Source organism: Podarcis bocagei (assembly GCF_964188305.1).
Source record: "Podarcis bocagei genome assembly, chromosome: 2".
Lineage (NCBI taxonomy): Eukaryota > Metazoa > Chordata > Lepidosauria > Squamata > Lacertidae > Podarcis > Podarcis bocagei.
Genome location: NC_138126.1, coordinates 13,451,185 through 13,469,284, shown reverse-complemented (window position 1 = coordinate 13,469,284; position 18,100 = coordinate 13,451,185). Strand labels below are relative to the sequence as shown.

General features: G+C 49.2%; 1 protein-coding gene across 3 annotated transcripts in view; it reads right to left on the bottom strand.

Annotated features, from left to right (window-relative positions):
• LOC308580351 (uncharacterized protein) overlaps positions 1–18,100 on the bottom strand; it is a 55,855-nt gene that overhangs the window by 32,348 nt on the left and 5,407 nt on the right. For all 3 annotated transcript variants that reach the window (XM_081181763.1, XM_081181765.1, XM_081181764.1), the window contains exon 2: positions 4,034–4,964. In XM_081181763.1, the coding sequence (XP_081037889.1) occupies positions 4,034–4,720 (687 nt within the window). In that variant the 5' untranslated portion in view covers positions 4,721–4,964. The remainder of the gene's footprint in view (positions 1–4,033; positions 4,965–18,100) is intronic.

The window sequence follows — 18,100 nt, the reverse complement described above, 5'->3', positions numbered from 1 at the left end:
GAGTTCCTGCAGGGCTGTCTAGGCTGCGGATAGCAGCCTGCCTCCCGGAGCGCTGGGCGCCCTGAAAGCAGAGCGCCCGGCACTTCGGGAACATATCCGCAGCCTAGGCAGCCCTGTGGGAGGTCCCGCAGGGATGTCTAGGCTGCAGATAGTAGCCTGCTTCCCGGAGCGCCCTGAAAGCAGAGCGCCCGGCGCTTCGGGAACACACCCGCAGCCTAGGCAGCCCTGTGGGAGGCCCCCGCAGGGCTCCCCACGCTGCGGATAGCAGCCTGCTGCCCGGCGGGCGGGGCGCCCTGAAGCAGAGCGCCCCGTGCGCCGGGCAAACATCCGCAGCGTGGGGAGCCCTGCAGGAGTTCCCCGGAGGGCTCCCCACGCTGCGGATCGCAGCCTGCTGCCCAGTGGGCGGGGCGCCCTGAAGCAGAGCACCCCTCGCACCGGGCAGACATGGGCCAGCCCCACAAGCTCGGGGGACAGCAGGGAGGCGCAGCGCCGCCATCCCGCTGTTCCTCGACCTGGTTCGGTTTCCCCGACCTGCTTTAGGGGGGGAAATAAAGGGAATTTTCCCCCCTTTATTTCCCCCCAAAAAAACTAGGTGCGTCCTATGGGACGGAGCGTCCTATAGGACAAAAAATACGGTACTTAGAAAGTTGATGAGATAATTTTTTTTTTCTTAACGATGATCTGTTTGTAAACAGCTTTGAGGCTGTCCTTTTTCTTTAAAACTGAGCAGAATATAAATTTCATGAACTAAATAATAAATAAGAACAGGTTCTCCCTCCTGCAAGGGAGAAAAGGGAGCATGCCCCCACAATAGGATCCTCACCATCAAGTTTCTGTCAGTATCAATATTAAAATGTAGCACTGTATCCCACCAAGCCTAATTATCCAGGGAGCACCTTCTTAAGCTTTTCAGCTACCACCTCCCTCCACCTCCATTATTTTTTTAATTTGCACATTGTTGGCCAACAGCAGTAAGATCTGGATAAGTCTCATAGGCAAGACCTTGTTCTTCTGCCACTTAATTTAGGAGGATAGTATCAGTAGAGCCAACTGACTTCACTGGTTCTACTTTCTTAGTCCTCCAGACAAGTGTTGCCAAGGGGATGGCGAAACCTGTGAGGGTCTCTGAATGTTGCTGGACTCAAACTCCCATCATCCCCAGCCCATTACCGTGCTGGCTGATGGGAGATGAAGTCCAACATCTGGTGGGTTACAGGTTGTCCATTAGGGCTGAGCAATAGGTGGTTTTCAACATTGTGATATATCAGCAGCTAAATATTGTGAGGTACTGATATATCACGATGTCTGAAACTGCCTAGTCCTACCCTATAGCGCTCTGCTTGTGGGAGCTAGAGCGGTACAGGGGCTTGAAAAACTGAGGGGTGGGTAGCCACCTGCCCACCCCATAGCTGATCAAGCCCGGAGGGGGCGTTAACCTGTTCTGCTGAGGTGCGGGCAGCTGCGCATGTGCCCCTCAGCAGAGTAGTTTAAACAAGCTGCCCCTTGCCTTCGGCTCGCATGAGCCGGAGGCAGGGGGCTTGATCAGCTGTGAAGCAGACTTCCTTAAACAACCTGTCTCTCAGCTGATCAAGGCCATTTTGAGCTGGCAATGCATTGTGATTCCCTAGGGCGAGGTGCGCTGTGCTGGTGGCGGCCGAGGAGTCGCAATGTATTGACAGCTCAAAAAGCCTGAAACGAGTATCACAGTCTGAATGTCATGGGAACCCTCCAGATGCTACACTCCTATCACCCCTGGCCATCGGCCATATTGGCTACTGCCCCTCCCCCAAAAACAGTGGTATCTACTTCCCACTACCGTTTAAGGTAGGTGCAAGGAGAGTGAGAGAGCCAAAGACCAGTGATCTAGAAGAAGCCATTTCCCTCCAAGTTGCTTAATACAGTGGTACCCCGCAAGACGAATGCCTCGCAAGACGGAAAACCCGCAAGACGAAAGGGTTTTCTGTTTTGGAGGCGCTTCGCAAGACGAATTTCCCTATGGGCTTGCATCGCAAGACGAAAGCCCATAGGGAAATGCTGGCGGTCGGGAGCAAAGACTTTCGCCCACAGCCGGCCTTCAGAAGAGGACCTCTTCTGAAGGCCGGCGGGGGGCAAAAGTCTTTGCTCCCCCCCGCCTGCCTTCCCCCCACCTGCCCCGGGCGATCTTAAAATGCTGGCGGGCGGGAGCGAAGCGTTCGCTGCCGACCCCCAGCATTTTAAAATCTCCAAGGGACAGCAGAGAAGTCTCTGTCCCGGGGAGGTTTTAAAATGCTGGGGGTCGGGAGCGTTCGCTGCCGACCCCCAGCATTTTAAAACGATGTTCCGAAGTGGGGAGGTGGGGCGGGAACATCTGCCCCAGCCGCCCCACTTCGGAACGATGTTCCGAAGGGGGGAGGGGGGCGGGAACAGCTGCCCCATCCGCCCCACTTCGGAACGATGTTCCGAAGGGGGGAGGTGGGGCGGGAACATCTGCCCCAGCCGCCCCACTTCGGAACGATGTTCCGAAGGGGGGAGGGGGGGCGGGAACAGCTGCCCCATCCGCCCCACTTCGGAACGATGTTCCGAAGGGGGGAGGGGGGGCGGGAACAGCTGCCCCATCCGCCCCACTTCGGAACGCTGTTCCGAAGTGGGGAGGTGGGGCGGGAACAGCTGCCCCATCCGCCCCACTTCGGAACGCTGTTCCGAAGTGGGGAGGTGGGGCGGGAACAGCTGCCCCATCCGCCCCACTTCGGAACGCTGTTCCGAAGGGGGGAGGTGGGGCGGGAACAGCTGCCCCATCCGCCCCACTTCGGAACGATGTTCCGAAGTGGGGAGGTGGGGCGGGAACAGCTGCCCCATCCGCCCCACTTCGGAACGATGTTCCGAAGGGGGGAGGTGGGGCGGGAACAGCTGCACCATCCGCCCCACTTCGGAACGCTGTTCCGAAGGGGGGAGGTGGGGCGGGAACAGCTGCCCCATCCGCCCCACTTCGGAACGATGTTCCGAAGGGGGGAGGGGGGGCGGGAACAGCTGCCCCATCCGCCCCACTTCGGAACGCTGTTCCGAAGGGGGGAGGTGGGGCGGGAACAGCTGCCCCAGCCGCCCCACTTCGGAACGATGTTCCGAAGGGGGGAGGTGGGGCGGGAACAGCTGCCCCATCCGCCCCACTTCCGAACGCTGTTCCGAAGTGGGGAGGTGGGGCGGGAACAGCTGCCCCAGCCGCCCCACTTCGGAACGATGTTCCGAAGGGGGGAGGGGGGCGGGAACAGCTGCCCCAGCTGCCGGGCTTCGTAGCGCTGCTGCGAAGCCGGGCGGGGGGGTGGGAACACCTTCTGAAGGCGGGCAGGGGGCGAAAGTCTTTGCTCCCCCCTGCCTGCCTTCCCAGGGGCTTTTAAATCGCCCCGGACAGCGGAGAAGTCCTCCGCTGTCCAGGGCGATTTTAAAATGCCGCCCGCCAGCATTTTAAGATCGCCCGGACAGCGGAGAAGTCCTCCGCTGTCCCAGGGTTTTTAAAAATGCTGGGGGTGGGAAGAAAAGCCCTTGTCCCCCCCCCCAGCCTTCAGAAGAGGTCCGGGGACAGACTGTCCCCGGACCTGGTCTGAAGGCGGTTTCCCTAGGAACGCATTAATTGATTTTCAATGCATTCCTATGGGAAACCGTGCATCGCAAGACGAAAAACCCGCAAGACGAAGAGAATTGCGGAACGAATTAATTTCGTCTTGCGAGGCACCACTGTACAAATCAAAATCAAACCAAATATTTCTTTATGCAAGCTCTGATTACAGGTTTAAAAATCTGTCTGAAACATATATGTAACTACCGGAGCACCAAGCTTGCTTCAGCTGGCCTGTCTCCTCACTCCCACACAACCATCTACCACAAACAGCCATATTAGGAGGCTTCTGGTGTTGCCTGTAAGTCACCTTGAAAAAATCTGCAAATTGACAGGCAGGGGATTAACAAGTGGCAAATGTGTAGTAGCACAGCACAGGCCATGTTCTTCTGGACACTCCCCACCCACTGGGCACTCAAGGAATATTAAATACTCATCTCTCACCTGCCTGACCCATGCCCTGGCAGAGCGGCGCCCCATCAGGAAATCCTCTGCCAAAGCCACCATCTCAATACAGTCTTCTGGCCCACACTCCTTCACCCAGCTCTGGACTTCAGGTGGCAACATGGCCAGGAGCTGCTCCTGGATTATCAACTCCAGGATCTGTTCCTTCGTGTACTTGTCCGGCTTCAACCATTGGCGACAGAGTTCTTTCAGCTGGTTGTAAATTCTTCGCGGCCCTTCCAGCTCCTGGTAGCGGCACTGTCGGAAGTGCTGGCGCTTAGACTCCCTGCGGATGGCGTCTGCTCGAAGGAGGGCGATCTTCACCTTCAGGAAGTCAGTCCTGTCCCTGGGATCCAGCTGGCAAAAGAACTGCTCCATGCCGCCTCTCAGCGCCGGCAGAAGGCGGCCCACCCACTCTTCTCGCGGCCACCGGCAGGCTTCGGCAACTTGCTCAAAGGCGGAGAGGAATGTCCTGGCGTCGTCCCATGGCACCTGCTCTGTGGGCAATGAATTTGCCCTTCCCGCGTGAGGCGGCTGCAGTGCATTCAGGAATTCTTGCCACTGAGCTTCCTGTTGCTGGGGCAGACCAGTTTCAGGCGGCTGAGAAGCAGGCCTTTGGGGCCCTTTAAAGTACATAACCTGTACAATTTGGGGGACTTTGCCCGAGCCGTCCGAAGCTTTCTCCATATCTGCTCTTTGCTTTTAGGAAACCCAAATTTCACAGCTATGTGCCTGCTGATAGCTTGAGATATTGTCCTGGTCTTGGGTTGCCTGCCCCACCTGTGAAGCGATATTAAAAGGTTGGTCCTGCCAATATTTCAATAGCAACTTCCAGGGTACTCAACAATTGGTCCGTTCTTCAAAACCATCATCTAAAGAAGAGGCCAGAGGGGATGGGGGAGTGTTTCTGGAAGTTAAGTGGAACTCCTGCCTGCATGAAAGAAAAAGAAATTTTTATTTTTATTATTTATTTCAGCAGCACGTTATGGTGTTGTCTGGATGTTGTTGAAGTACATCTCCCTGCTAAGGAACGTGAAAAAAGGATTAATTCTCCCCAAGTTGGCAGAAAGAGTTTCCCCCTCCCATAGTACAGCTGCAAGAATCTGGTTTTGTTTTATGTAGATGACATTGTCTTTTTATTCACAAGCCGATCAGAATGCTGAATCTGAAAAAGTAAAGATGAAAGCAATGAAAGCTTTTGTCTGAATTAAAAGGCAAGATCCAATTGTTAGAAGCACTGAACGTGGCATATTGTAAATTGTTAAAACTCCTATGGTAACTGATTTTCAGAAAAATGTTGAAAGCAAAGCTTTTCAACAGCCTGAAAGGTACAGATGCACAATTAATTCACTGTGCATTTTGAGTAATATTTCAAGAACTGATATAAGCAGTGCAGTAGGAATATTTAGAAGATTGCCCTACTGAAAAAGACCGGTGTGCAGTCAAACAAAATAACCAGATACACGAACAGCACAGTCGACTGCAATTTAAAAGTCTCAGCACAAGGTTCTGATGAGCTGGAAGTCCACATCAGGCATAGTGATCATGTGTAATCAATCATAGATTGGTTTAGCAAGAAGCAGAATCTGGCAGAAATCTGTAGCACTCAAGTGCATAAGTCTGTCCCCTGCGTGTCATGTGGTAACTTGCTTTAAAAGCTTGTTACCTGGCATAGGCATGCAAGTGCAAAATGCTATAAAAGTGTACAATTAGGCATGTATTAGCTTTGCAGAGATGCACAAGAGAACAAAACATATTGACATTAAGTTTAAACGTGTATATGATTCAGCAAAGTGAAATTGAACTGGTATACTGTGCTACTGAATAAGTGTTTGCAGACATATGGACAAAACCGCTAAAAATAGAAGTTTGTACAAAGCTTTCACAGAAATTAGGACTCTGCTGGAATAAGGTTAAATTTAACATATAATGGTATTTAGCAAACTTATAGGTTGCATTTTGTCTTATATGTGCAATATGGATGACTTCCTGTAATGTGTAGGAGGCGATAACCAGTCAACAGTTTAAAACCTTCTGTCTCTGTTTGGCTGAGAAGTTTTATTGCCTTTTAAACAGGCACAGAACAATTCGTCACACCAGGAAAAAGCTTCCCTTGAACAATTCCTCTTTGTTTGCGCTTGGCTTTCCCTGGCAATTGTAGGAAGACAAGAGCAGCCATTTTGTTTTCTCTTTTTCACAGGCTCTGCTCTGATGCTTTTTGCACATTTCTTTTTCGTCCAGTGGCTGAAACCTTCACACCTGCTGAATGTTTGCACCCTCAGCGGCTTTGAAAACAGATTCAATAATTCACTTTATTTATCTAAAACACATTTATAAGCCACTTAGTATTTTTTTTATTAAAAAGAATCCTAAAACCCAAGTACAAAAAAGCCAGAATCATAAAAACAGCATTCTAGAAACAAATAAATGCAGGATGAAGAGAGAAATACAGTAATATGTCAGGGAAAGCCTAAGCAAAAAGATATGTCTTTGCAAGTACAGGGGACCCTCATAATCCTCAGGTTGTGAATGCAGCAACCCCAGAAGTGTATACTTCCGGGTTTCACCACACATGCGTGCGCAGAAGCACTCAATCGTGTCGTGCGTGCACACAGAAGGGCACCTCCAGTTACGAAGTTTTTGGGATGCAGCCAGGCCTCCAGAACGGATCCCGTTCGAAACTGGAGGTACCACTGTAATCTGAAGCAACTGATAGTTGCTGTTTCACATACAGCAAAGTTAAGGACATTCTACATTGCCAGGGAAAAGGCAAAGAAATGGGCCACTGATTAAAAACAGCCTCAGGTGCTGTGAGATGGGGAGAATCTGAGGGAGGCTTGTTTTGCCACTGCAGGGACTCCACGTTTGTTGATGTATTGCTTTGGAGTTTAGCCGGTTCTTCAAAAATATTCCACCTCAGCCACAAGGTTTCCTTCTGTACTAACAACAAAGGGTGCTATCCTCCTCACCAAACCACAATACCTTTTGTAGTACACCTCCACTAATTTACCTCTATCCTATTAAAAGCTTTACCCAAAACACTATTCCTGTTGGGCCAGCTGTTGGCCAAGAATGAAAGAGGGTCATGGAGAACCAGAGCTGAGGAGAACAAGTCAGTTAGGAAAACAGGCCTCAATGCCACCATTTCTATTTTGAGATGGAAGTTATTGCAACTTCAAGATCTCCAACAACTATTTACAGTGGTGCCTCGCAAGACGAAATTAATCTGTTCCGCGAGTCTCTTCGTCTAGCGTTTTTTTCGTCTTGTGAAGCAACCCTATTAGCGGCTTAGTGGATTAGCGCTATTAGCGGTTTAGCGGCTATTAAAGGCTTAGCGGCTATTAAAGGCTTAGCGGATTAGCGGCTAAAAGGCTATTAGCGGCTTAGAAAAAGGGGGGGGAGTGGAAAAAATCGGAACACTCGCAAGATGTTTTCGTCTTGCGAAGCAAGTCCATAGGGAAAATCGTCTTGCGAAGCAGCTCAAAAACGGAAAACCCTTTCGTCTAGCGGGTTTTCCGTCTTGCGAGGCATTCGTCTTGCGGGGCACCACTGTATTTCCAAGCCTGTTAATACACCATAGCCTGAAAAGGTTTGAAATCCAAATGCTCCCAGGTAACAATTTTAAGTGACACATATGAACACAACAGGAAACATTTGGAAATCTATTTATTCCACATTTTCCGGTCAGTTATCAGCAAAAAAACAAAACAAAACACTTGGAAACAGTCCTAGCTCCTTTCTTAGAAACAAGCCCACAACCCCCCTTTTAATTAAAAAAATGAAGCGGTGTTTGTGAATTGTGTGAGGTAAATCTATTTCACAGTCAAAGTCTGGGAAAGGGAGGCCTGTTCTGTGGAACAGGATTCCTGTCAAGATGAGACACGCACTCGCTATCGCTATCTGTACTTTCCAGAAAAAATCTGTCAGGAAAATCCGAAGTGTTTCCTCATGGAACACATCCCTCTTGCTTTAAGGTTCCAAGATGTTTAGAGCACAAGTGGGCATAAAAGGGGGGAAGTAAAGAAAAAAGAAAAAATGTAATGGGGGGAAATGTCGTGGGATTTTTTAAAAAAAGTAATCAGATGAATCATTCCCAACAATGTCGCTGCAGGCTTCTTGTGACTGCCTTATCAGTATTGCCGGGAAGAACTGGCATGTAGATAAGGAGCTCAAGTTACAGCATTCCATATGGGATAGCACAGAGTATGGAGTAGTGTGGAAAACTGAAGACTTTGTAAAGAGTTGCAGGAAAGCAGCTTTGAAAGCAGCTGATCTCAGGACTTGTGGACTCTGTCAGGGCAAGGACTTTGAAGCAAGGAACCTGCTCTGGGCTCAGAGAAAGAATATGACGTGCAAGATCTATAAATAGTGTGTTGGTCTTGGCCTAATAAAAACAACTCTGCTAAACAGCTGTTTCCTGTGGAGAATTTAACCACTGAGCTTTTGTGGTGCACACACCCAACACCCAACATATTGGAATAGCTGAGCATGAAAAGGAGCTAATTTCCCAATGAGCGAGGAAATCACCAGTGCAAGGTCAAATGAGCCGGTTTCTGTGGTAATGTCACAGAACTCAAGCTACATTTGTGTGATTAATGTGTGTCAGTTGTGCTTTTGGAGTCTTGGAATTAGAGCAATGGGGAAACTATGTAGATGTGTCTGAACTAGACTGAAAGCTGGAACTTATTCTTTTTACATTGCACAACTTTGTCCAGAGTTGTTTGCTGTACAGTCATACCTCGAGTTGAATGCGCTTCGGGTTGAGCACGTTCGAGTTGCGCGTTTGAGGAGCGCGTTACTTCTGGGTTCCGCCGCTCGTGCATGCGCAGACGCTCAAAATGACGTCACACGCACACACGGTAGCGGAGAAACGCGACCCGCGCACGAACAGACGCATCCTGCATTCCATTCCGGATACAAACGGGGCTCCAGAATGGATCCCGTTCGCATCCCAAGGTACCACTTTATCTGTTACTTCATCAGCTGTAAGAGCATATGGACCTTACTGACCCTGCTTTCTGTGTAGTTTTTTGCTGCATGCAAGAGCAAGACCAAGATCCACACTACTGCACTCTCGCTCTCTCTGTGTGTGAGATACCAGATTCCCAACAGGTTATGGGCCCAGAGGTTAGTTGTAGGTCAAAAGAGGATTGGAATGGTCTTCAAAAACTGAGTTATTTACAAGGATCTCTATATAGTGGTACCTCAGGTTAAGTACTTAATTCGTTCCGGACGTCCATTCTTAACCTGAAACTGTTCTTAACCTGAAGCATCACTTTAGCTAATTGGGCCTCCTGCTGCTGCCGCGCCGCCAGAGCACAATTTCTGTTCTCATCCTGAAGCAAAGTTCTTAACCCGAGGTACTATTTCTGGGTTAGCAGAGTCTGTAACCTGAGCGAGTTTTAACCCTTCGAATAAAACTCGCTGAAAACCAACAGGCTACTATTCTAAGAGCTTATGCACCAACACTGGATGCTGATAAAAGACATTACAGAAAAAAATTACTCTCAGCTGGGGAGCTTAACAATATCAGAGGTGACCCTTCCTAACTTCCAAAATGCTTTTTGACCTTCTAAGGCAGAGGTCGTCAAACTAAGGCCCGCGAGCCGGATATGGCCCATCGGGCTCATTCAGCTCGCGAACCTTGCAGACCCTGCTGCCCGCTCAGTCAGTCCCCGCGCTAAACAGGCACAGTGCAGAGGCCTTGCCACATTGAGACTGACTTCCGTGACGCAGCACAGCACAACTTCTGATTGGCTGCAGGAAGCTCTTGCAGCCAATCAGAAGCCATGGATGCCTCTGGGTGCCGCTCCTTCCTTCCCACTGAAGAAGCCGAGCAGAAGGAAGCGGTGGCAGCATGGAGGCTGCCCAGGCCAGCGGCACCTGGGTGCCACCCCTTCCTTCCCGCTGAGGTGGCCGAGCAGGAAGGAAGCGGCAGCGGCGCGGAGGCTGTTTCCGCCACCCAGACCAGTGGCATCTGGGTACGACCCCTTCCTTCCCGCTAAGGTGGCCAAGCAGGAGGAAGCGGCCAAGCGGGAAGGAAGCCACTGCAGTGTGGAGGCTGCCTACACTACCCAGGCCAGCGGCATGGGCTCTGTGCCCCGCCAAGACAGAGGACGCCAACGCTGCCAAAGACGAGGCGTGAGTGACATAGGCGGGGAGGCTTTCAGGAGGGGGGATGCTTTCGGGACGCCCCTCCTGAAAAGGTTTGCTGACCCGTTCTAGGGGGACAGTGGACATGATTTTAAGTGCTCGACAGCAGAAACCCAGCTCGAGCTCTGTGAGTGCAGCTTTCTCCCAACGGAAGTGCAGAGTGTTTTAGAACCAGGACATTCACAGGGAAACCAAAATGCCTTTTACAAAGCTATTGTACAGTGGTACCTCAGTTTTTTAACAGCTTAGTTCACGAACTACTTGGAACCCTAACCCGGAAATGAGTGTTCTGGTTATCGAACTTTTTTCGGAATCCAAACATACTCCGTTCGGGGGGGTGCACTCCGGTTTTGATTGCCACAATTCCGTTGCCTGCTCGCTTGCCACCCAACCTGGGCTTCTCTTACTCAGCGCTGGCCACTGGCAACACCCGGAAGCAGAGAAGGGGGTCATGGATGCTGCATCTCGGCACGGCCTTTCTTCGCTCAGCGCCAGCCGTAGCAGTGAAATCTGCCAGCAGAGAAAGGGTTTGTGGATGCTACAGCCACGGTGGCAGCAGAGGGACCCAGCGCCGGGGAGCAGCAGTGCCATCCCTTGCCTGCTCAGCACAGCCTTCCCTCGCTCAGTGCCAGCCACAGCAGAAAATCCCCTTTCTCCGCTGCCGTGGCTGGCTCTAAGCGAGGGAAGGCTGTGCCAAGTTGCCACACCCTGGTGCTGGGTCCCTCTGCTGCCGCCGTGACTGCAGCATCCAAGACCCCCTTCTCCGCTGACAGATTCCGCTGCCGCGGCTGGAGCTTAGCAAAGAAAGGCTGTGCCAAGCTGCCGCTCCCTGGCACTGGGTCCCTCTGCCGCACCGTGACTGCAGCATCCACAACCCCTTTCTTTGCTTCTAGGTGTCGTCAGTGGCCGGCGCTGAGCGAGGGAAGGCCTTGCCACTGCAACCACCCCCTCCTCCGGTACCGGGTGTCGCCCGCAGCCGCCACTCCAGGCCCCAGAGCAACGCCGAGCAACTCGGCCCCAGAAGTGAATACCACAATATCCCCTCAGGGCGCAGGACGGCCAGCCCTGAAGAAGGGGCTGGGGGGGGAGGGATCCAGAAAGGCTGGTCTGGGGGGCGGGGAGAGAAACCAACTGGCTCCTCAGAGAACTTGTCTCCCTTTCCTTTCCCATTTGAACTCCCCCTTCACACACCCCACTCACTCATCCCTCCAATGGCAATAAGGAAATCACTCCCATTTTTTTATACCGAGTAGCAGATTGAAGTCTGGTCTACTGCTTTCATTTTATGGATCAATGGTCTCGTTAGATAGCAAGATTCATGTTAAATTGCTATTTTAGGGGTTGCTTTTAATTGCCTGTAACGGATTAATCCATTTTGCGTTACTTTATATGGCAAAGTGCGCCTTGGTTTTGGAACGCTTTGGTTTTGGAAAAGACTTCCAGAACAGATTAAGTTTGAGAACCAGGGTACCACTGTACTACAGCAGAACCTCGGTTCCCGAACGGCTCCATTGTTGTAAATTTTGGTTCCAAAACAACAAAAAAACTGGAAGTAAATGCTTCCTTTTTCAAATGTTTTTTGAACCTGAACACACGACATGGCTTTCACTGAGTGCAAGAAGCTCTTGCAACAAATGGGAAGCCGCACCTCAGTTTTCAAACTTTTCGGAAGCCGAATGGGCTTCCGGAATGGATTTTGTTTAAGAACCGAGGTACCACTGTACCAACTGTACTGCATGCTTGTGAAACATGGACCAGTTATAAACACCATCTCCAATTCCTGAAAAGATTCCATCAGTGGTGTCGCCGAAAAGTTTTACACATCACTTTGAAAGACAAGCGAACTAATGCCAGTGTACAGTCATACCTCAGGTTGAAGTAGCTTCAGGTTAAGCATTTTCAGGTTGCACTCCCAGGCGACCCGGAAGTAATGGAGCGCGTTACTTCCAGGTTGTGGCGCTCGCGCATCCACTCAAAATAACGTCACGCGCATGCAGAAGCGGTGAATCGCAACCCGCAGACACGGGTTGTGTTCGCTTCAGGATGCGAACGGGGCTCCGGAACGGATCCCGTTCGCATCCAGAGTTACCACTGTATTGGAAAAAGCAAAGATCACCAGTGTCGAAGCAATGATTCTTCCACATCACCTTTGTTGGACTGGTCATGTTGTGTGGATGCCTGATTATCGTCTTCCAAAACTACTCTATTCCCAACTCAAAAATGGAAAGCGAAATGCTGGTGGCAAAAACAAGAGGTTTAAAGACTATTTCAAGGCCAATCTTTAAAAATGTAGTATAAAGACCAACAACTTGGAAACACTGGCCTGTGAACGCTTCAATTGTAAGACAGTCTTTTAGCAAAGGTGTCAGTTACTTGAATTCAGGACAAAAGGGAGAAACATGCTAAGAGAAAGGCACACTTAGCAAACCCTCACCATGACCAACTCCAGCCCGGAAGGGGGGGGCGCTAGGGGCACTTTGGAAGATGGCCGACAATACCATCTCTCCGGCTCACACAAGGTAATTAAGAGGCTAATGATGGGAGTAAATTGGCCTCCCGAATTTTCCCAGGGGATGGGAAAATGCTGCCTCGTCCGCGGTTGCCAATAAATTACCCTCGAGTTTGAAAGAAGGAAGGGGGGCACTGGACGGAAAGCCCTCGAGTGAGTTTTTGGATCTCCTGGACACTACTTCTAATGGCGATCCTAGTTGCATTGCTCAAGATTGGACAAGAGTAAATGCACATGTTTTGAGCGAAGGAAAGGCTGTACTGATTGCTAATTAAATCGACCACTGAGAAGCTGAGTGACGGGTTGGACCAAACAGAAGACTACATCAAAGAAGCACAGCTATGTCGGTATGTTGAAACGGATCGGAAAGGGGGGGAACTTTTCTCTTTTTCAATATGATTTACCTAACAACCCCCCCAAGAAGAACCACCACATGATTGATAGCAAGTGAGATGGGAAAATAAACTGTGTGGAAACAAAATTAACCAAAGGCTTTGTTTTGCAGAAGATCTGCAAAGGAGATGAAAGGCTTTTGGTGTAACGCAGTTCTAATTGGGAACCGCCATTATGAGACAGACTTGGTTGCAAGATTTACAGTCAAAGGGGGAGAAATGCTACGGTTTTTGTTATCATATCTGAATTCCACGGCTGAATTGGCTACAACTCCCCTGGAAAGGCCGATTTATGGAGCAACTGGTCTGGGAAAGTTAATGAGCAGATGCTTAGACTGTAATTTATGGGAACTGTTGAAATGGTGCCGCATGCTGTTTGAATAGGACTTTTGGATCAGCGTGAAAACCCACACAGGACTATAATAATGTTTGCTTCAACTCGCTTGTGGAGATAACTCAGAGGTTACTAAGAACAAATGATAACAACAAGAGGATTGGATGACGGGATTTGTAAAGGATAACAATAAAGAGATGGAAAAAGGAGACCGTGGACTTCCGGGTTGGTGCGACCAGCTAATGGCGGATTCCCTCCGAGCTCCGGAGGGAATCGGCTCGGTGGAGGAGGGGTCCTGCCGCGGCGGCGACGCGGGGACCCTTAGAAACCACAGGCGCGGATGCCTGTGGACCTGGTGACTCGGCAGGCACCATTTGCGCCCCCCCGACCCACAAAGAAGCCTTTTTAAAGGCTTTGGAGAGGGTGCGGGGAATGGCGTGGTGCTGTGAGTAGACCGCTTCTTCCACGGAGTGAAGCCGCAAGCCATGGCTGGAGAGCGCTGACTTCTTTCCTTGAATATCTGGACTTAAATTGCAACAACCCGTGAGTAATACGGAATTTGGAATTTGGAACTAAAAATTTCTTTAATTGAATTGGGTACGACTGGGGGAGGTGCCAAAAGGAAGTCCGCCTCCCCCCCTTGCAGGCAATCTAAAGCAAGAATTAAACAACTAAGATCGAGAGACTGTCTTTCTCTTTTTGAGATAAAATTCTTAATTCCACGATTTGGACTTATAAGTTTACTGCTGGAGGATTTGAACTGATCTTTAGAGTTGAAGTGCAACCCCCCCCCCCGATCCGGGAGTGACCCGCGAGGGAGCCTGTGAAGATATTTACAGAGTTTGACAGCTGTCAACTGAGCTGTCAAAGTCAAGAAATTCTGTTTTTTGTCATTTGTGTCGGTTATTTTTGATACATTGGACTGTAAGCTTTTAAAATTAGAGTGGCAACAATAACAAAATATCCGGATTGTTGGAAAAAGAACACTTAGTAACCAAAATCCCTCTAGAGGGGATTTGGAACATTACAATGGCTGCAGATGGAAAATTACAAGTGGAGTTGAATAGGGTCTTTGAACTTCTGGGAAAGCTGCAAGAGCAGAGCTCTGTTATGGCTACGAATCTGACAATCTTGAATTTTAAAATAAACAACTCTGCTGAAGTGGTGGACCTGACACAAGAAGAATCTACAGCTGGGAAGCAAGATAGATGTGCTGTTTTGGAGGAATGTGAAGAAGGAGCAGAAATGACGCAAGTGAAAAAGGACAACCAGAGGCCTCCAAGGTCAGGATATATGGAAGATAAAGTTCGGATGTCAAAAATTTGGTTTGAAATTGAAATTGAGAATGAAGAGTGGGGGTTTTTCCCCATGGGGAGTCCGAGAGACTTATGGATTACAAATTTGGCTAAGGTGAAAATTGGAACGTTTGAGGCATTTGGGGTATTTGGACTTGGAAAGAACAAGAAGCAAGATCTGGACTCTTCTTTTGAACACGGAGGACTGGTTGGAAAAAAATTGGACCCTTTTGGGTCGAAGATGCTCCGAGATTGGATGTTCAACATAAAGGACTGTCAACAAAACCGGCTGAAAGGGACTGAAAGAGATTTAAAGGCCTCGGACGTGATAGATCCAGGCTGAGAACTGTTAGATAGAAGGACAATTTTTGGGGGATCAAAACCGGGGGAGGGGGGGAGGAGCTTTAGAATCCAAAGGGTCACAAGTATATGCTCTTATTTGTTAAGATTTTTTGCAAATATATATAATTGGGAATTTCGTGAAAGGGAATGTGGATCGATCTTAGAAAAAGAGGTTGACGTGGGTATTAAAATAAGGTACAGAAGTTTGAAAATGGTTAATTAAGATGATTTAAATAAAATATTAATAAGGGATTAATTTGGGTATAAAGAACTTGCTGGGCTAAATTTTGAATGGGGATGCAAGAAGGGGAGGTGGGGGAAGTCTGGGAAAGTGGTTAGGAAAATAAGATTTTGAAATTATATGTGTTTTTTGTGTGTAATGTTGATGTTTGTTTTTGTGTGTTTGTCTTAAAAAATGAGAAAATCCTAATAAAAATTTAAAAAAAACAAAAAAACAATAAAGAGATGGAAAGATGGGACTTGTGAACATCAAAGCAGCAGAAATATGAGATGATTGGATCCTTTCTGAACTCGAAGCATGGGAACCCCCAACAAAAATTTAAAATTCGGTTAAATATTTGGAGTTTATTATGTATTGGTGTAATTTGGAATTAATGTGATATGATTGGTTTGTTAACTGGAATTTTAATTAAAAAAAAATTTTTTTTAAAAAAAAGACCAACTCCAGCCCAGAAACTCATGTCCCCACTGTGGAAGGATGTGTGAATCCAGAACTGGCCTCCACAGTCACTTACGGACCGTGTTCGTGGAAGACAATCTTACTCAGCTATGAGTAATCACCAAAGAAGCTGACAGCTTCACATCCAGAAGCAAACGCAACCCGCCTCTGCGGGTCATGATTCGCCGCTTCCGCGTGTGACATCATTTTGTGCATGTGCGAGTGGCAAAACCCGGAAGCAACGGAACGCATTCCGTTACTTCCGGGTCATCGCCGAGCGCAACCCGAAAGCACTCAACCTGAAGCACATTTAACCCAAGGTATGAATGTACAATGGGATGCGGGTGGCACTGTGGGTTAAACCACAGAGCCTAGGATTTGCTCTCAGAAGGTTGGCGGTTTGAAAGCACGTCAAAGTGCAAGTAGATAAATAGGCACCGCTTTGGTGGGAAGGTAAACGGCATTTCCGTGCATTGCTCTGGTTCGCCAAAAGCGGTTTAGTCATGCTGACCACAAGACCCAGAAGGTGTACGCTGGCTCCCTTGGCCAATAAAGCGAGATGAGACACAACCCCAGAGTCGGTAACGACTGGACCTAATGGTCAGGGGTCCCTTTACCTTTACTTTATGACCGTACAATGAAATTAAACGAGCCTTCCCCCTCCCACAAACACTCAATCTCATTGCACTCTGGGTGCTTGTTGCACAACACACCACCTCAGAAGTCAGTTGCGCTATGTTATTTTCCATTCAACAGCCTAACAGCCCAAGGATAGAAGCGATTTTTTAGCTTGTTGGTACAGCTGATTATACTTCTATGTCTCCTGCTTGAGGGTATAAGATTAAAGAGGTGATGGCCGGGGTGTGAGTCATCCCTGATCCCTCTGTAAAAAGATAACAGCAAAGGACCCCTGGATGGTTAAGTGCAGTCAAATCCAACTATGGGGTTGCAGCACTCATCTCGTTTTCGGGTCAAGGGAGCCAGCATTGGTCTGTAGACAGATTTCCGGGTCATATGGCCAGCATGACTAAACCGCTTCTGGCGCAACGGAACTCCGTGACGGAAGCCAGAGCTCATGGAAACGTTGTTTACCTTCCCACCACAGCGGTACCTATTTATCTACTTGCACTGGAGTATTTTCAAACTGCTAGGTTGGCAGGAACTGGGATAGAACGGGAGCTCACCCCATCGCGGGGATTTGAACCACTAACCTTCTGATTGGCAAGCCCCAGAGACTCAGTGCTTTAGAACACAGCACCACCCACGTCTCTATGTATCCCAATGTATCTGTGTCTGAACTAGCCTGAAAACTGGAACTTATTCTTTTTACCTTGGGAAAGACTGAAGAGAAGTTGCCAGATTTTCCCACATCACCCAACATCCCAGGTGTAAAACCGCGCCAAAAACCACAAATCAAACGAGGGGTAAAAGGGGTGAAACCCAATCCATCCCTTGGTACAAATGGGACTTACGAGCACCCACAAACGCTAGGGGAGTGAAGTCACACAACAGCTTGGGGTTCCGACTCCCATGAGGCTGGACACTGGGAACGACCTCTGTCCCACACCCATATTCTCTTTGACCCCGAAACACACTGCCCTCTGGCCTGGTATGCCTTGCAGAAGGGTGTGTGTGGAATGGTCTGTGGCAGTCGCCCCGCCGGAGGAGCCAGAGCGGCGGAGGACCGTGTGCCAACGGACCAGTTTTATACATCCTTTTCTTTCTTCCCTTCTTTCCCTCCCCCAACCTGCGGGGGGGGGGAGAGCGCCATAGAGGTTGGTGGCGGCTGCCCCGCCAGGAAGGCTGGATCTATAGGCAGGGATGAGCCACATGCTGTTCGCGTGAGTCTTATTCCCCTCAGCCTATTGCTTTCTTTGGTTTTCCTCTCCCCCCACCCCAAATTCCTTTCCCCGTTTCCCCTTTCTTTTTTCTAAACCCAAGAGGGCTGGGTTCGCAGGTCAAGAAATGCTGCTCACCAGCTAATCAGCGCACTTGCCATCTCTCCCCTCAATGAAGTGCAAGAGTAGCAACCACCACTGACAGGCTCCTTGGCCCCCAGACCAGCTGAGGCGACAGCTGATTTGGGTGAAAATCATGTCCTTGACCCCACTGCCCAGCCCCAATAGAGGTCCAGGTCCTCTAAAAAAAATATTTTTTAAAAGAATTATTTTAACTTTTTTACACATGCATACGTGCACCTACCCTTTCCCCCATATATCTAGATCTATACATCTAAAGGAAGTTTTTAATGTGTAGTGTTTTATCCTTTTTTAATTATTATTCATACAGTGGACGCTCAGGTTGCGAATGTGATCCATGCGGGATGCACGTTCGCAACCCGCAGCACCGCGTCTGCGCACACG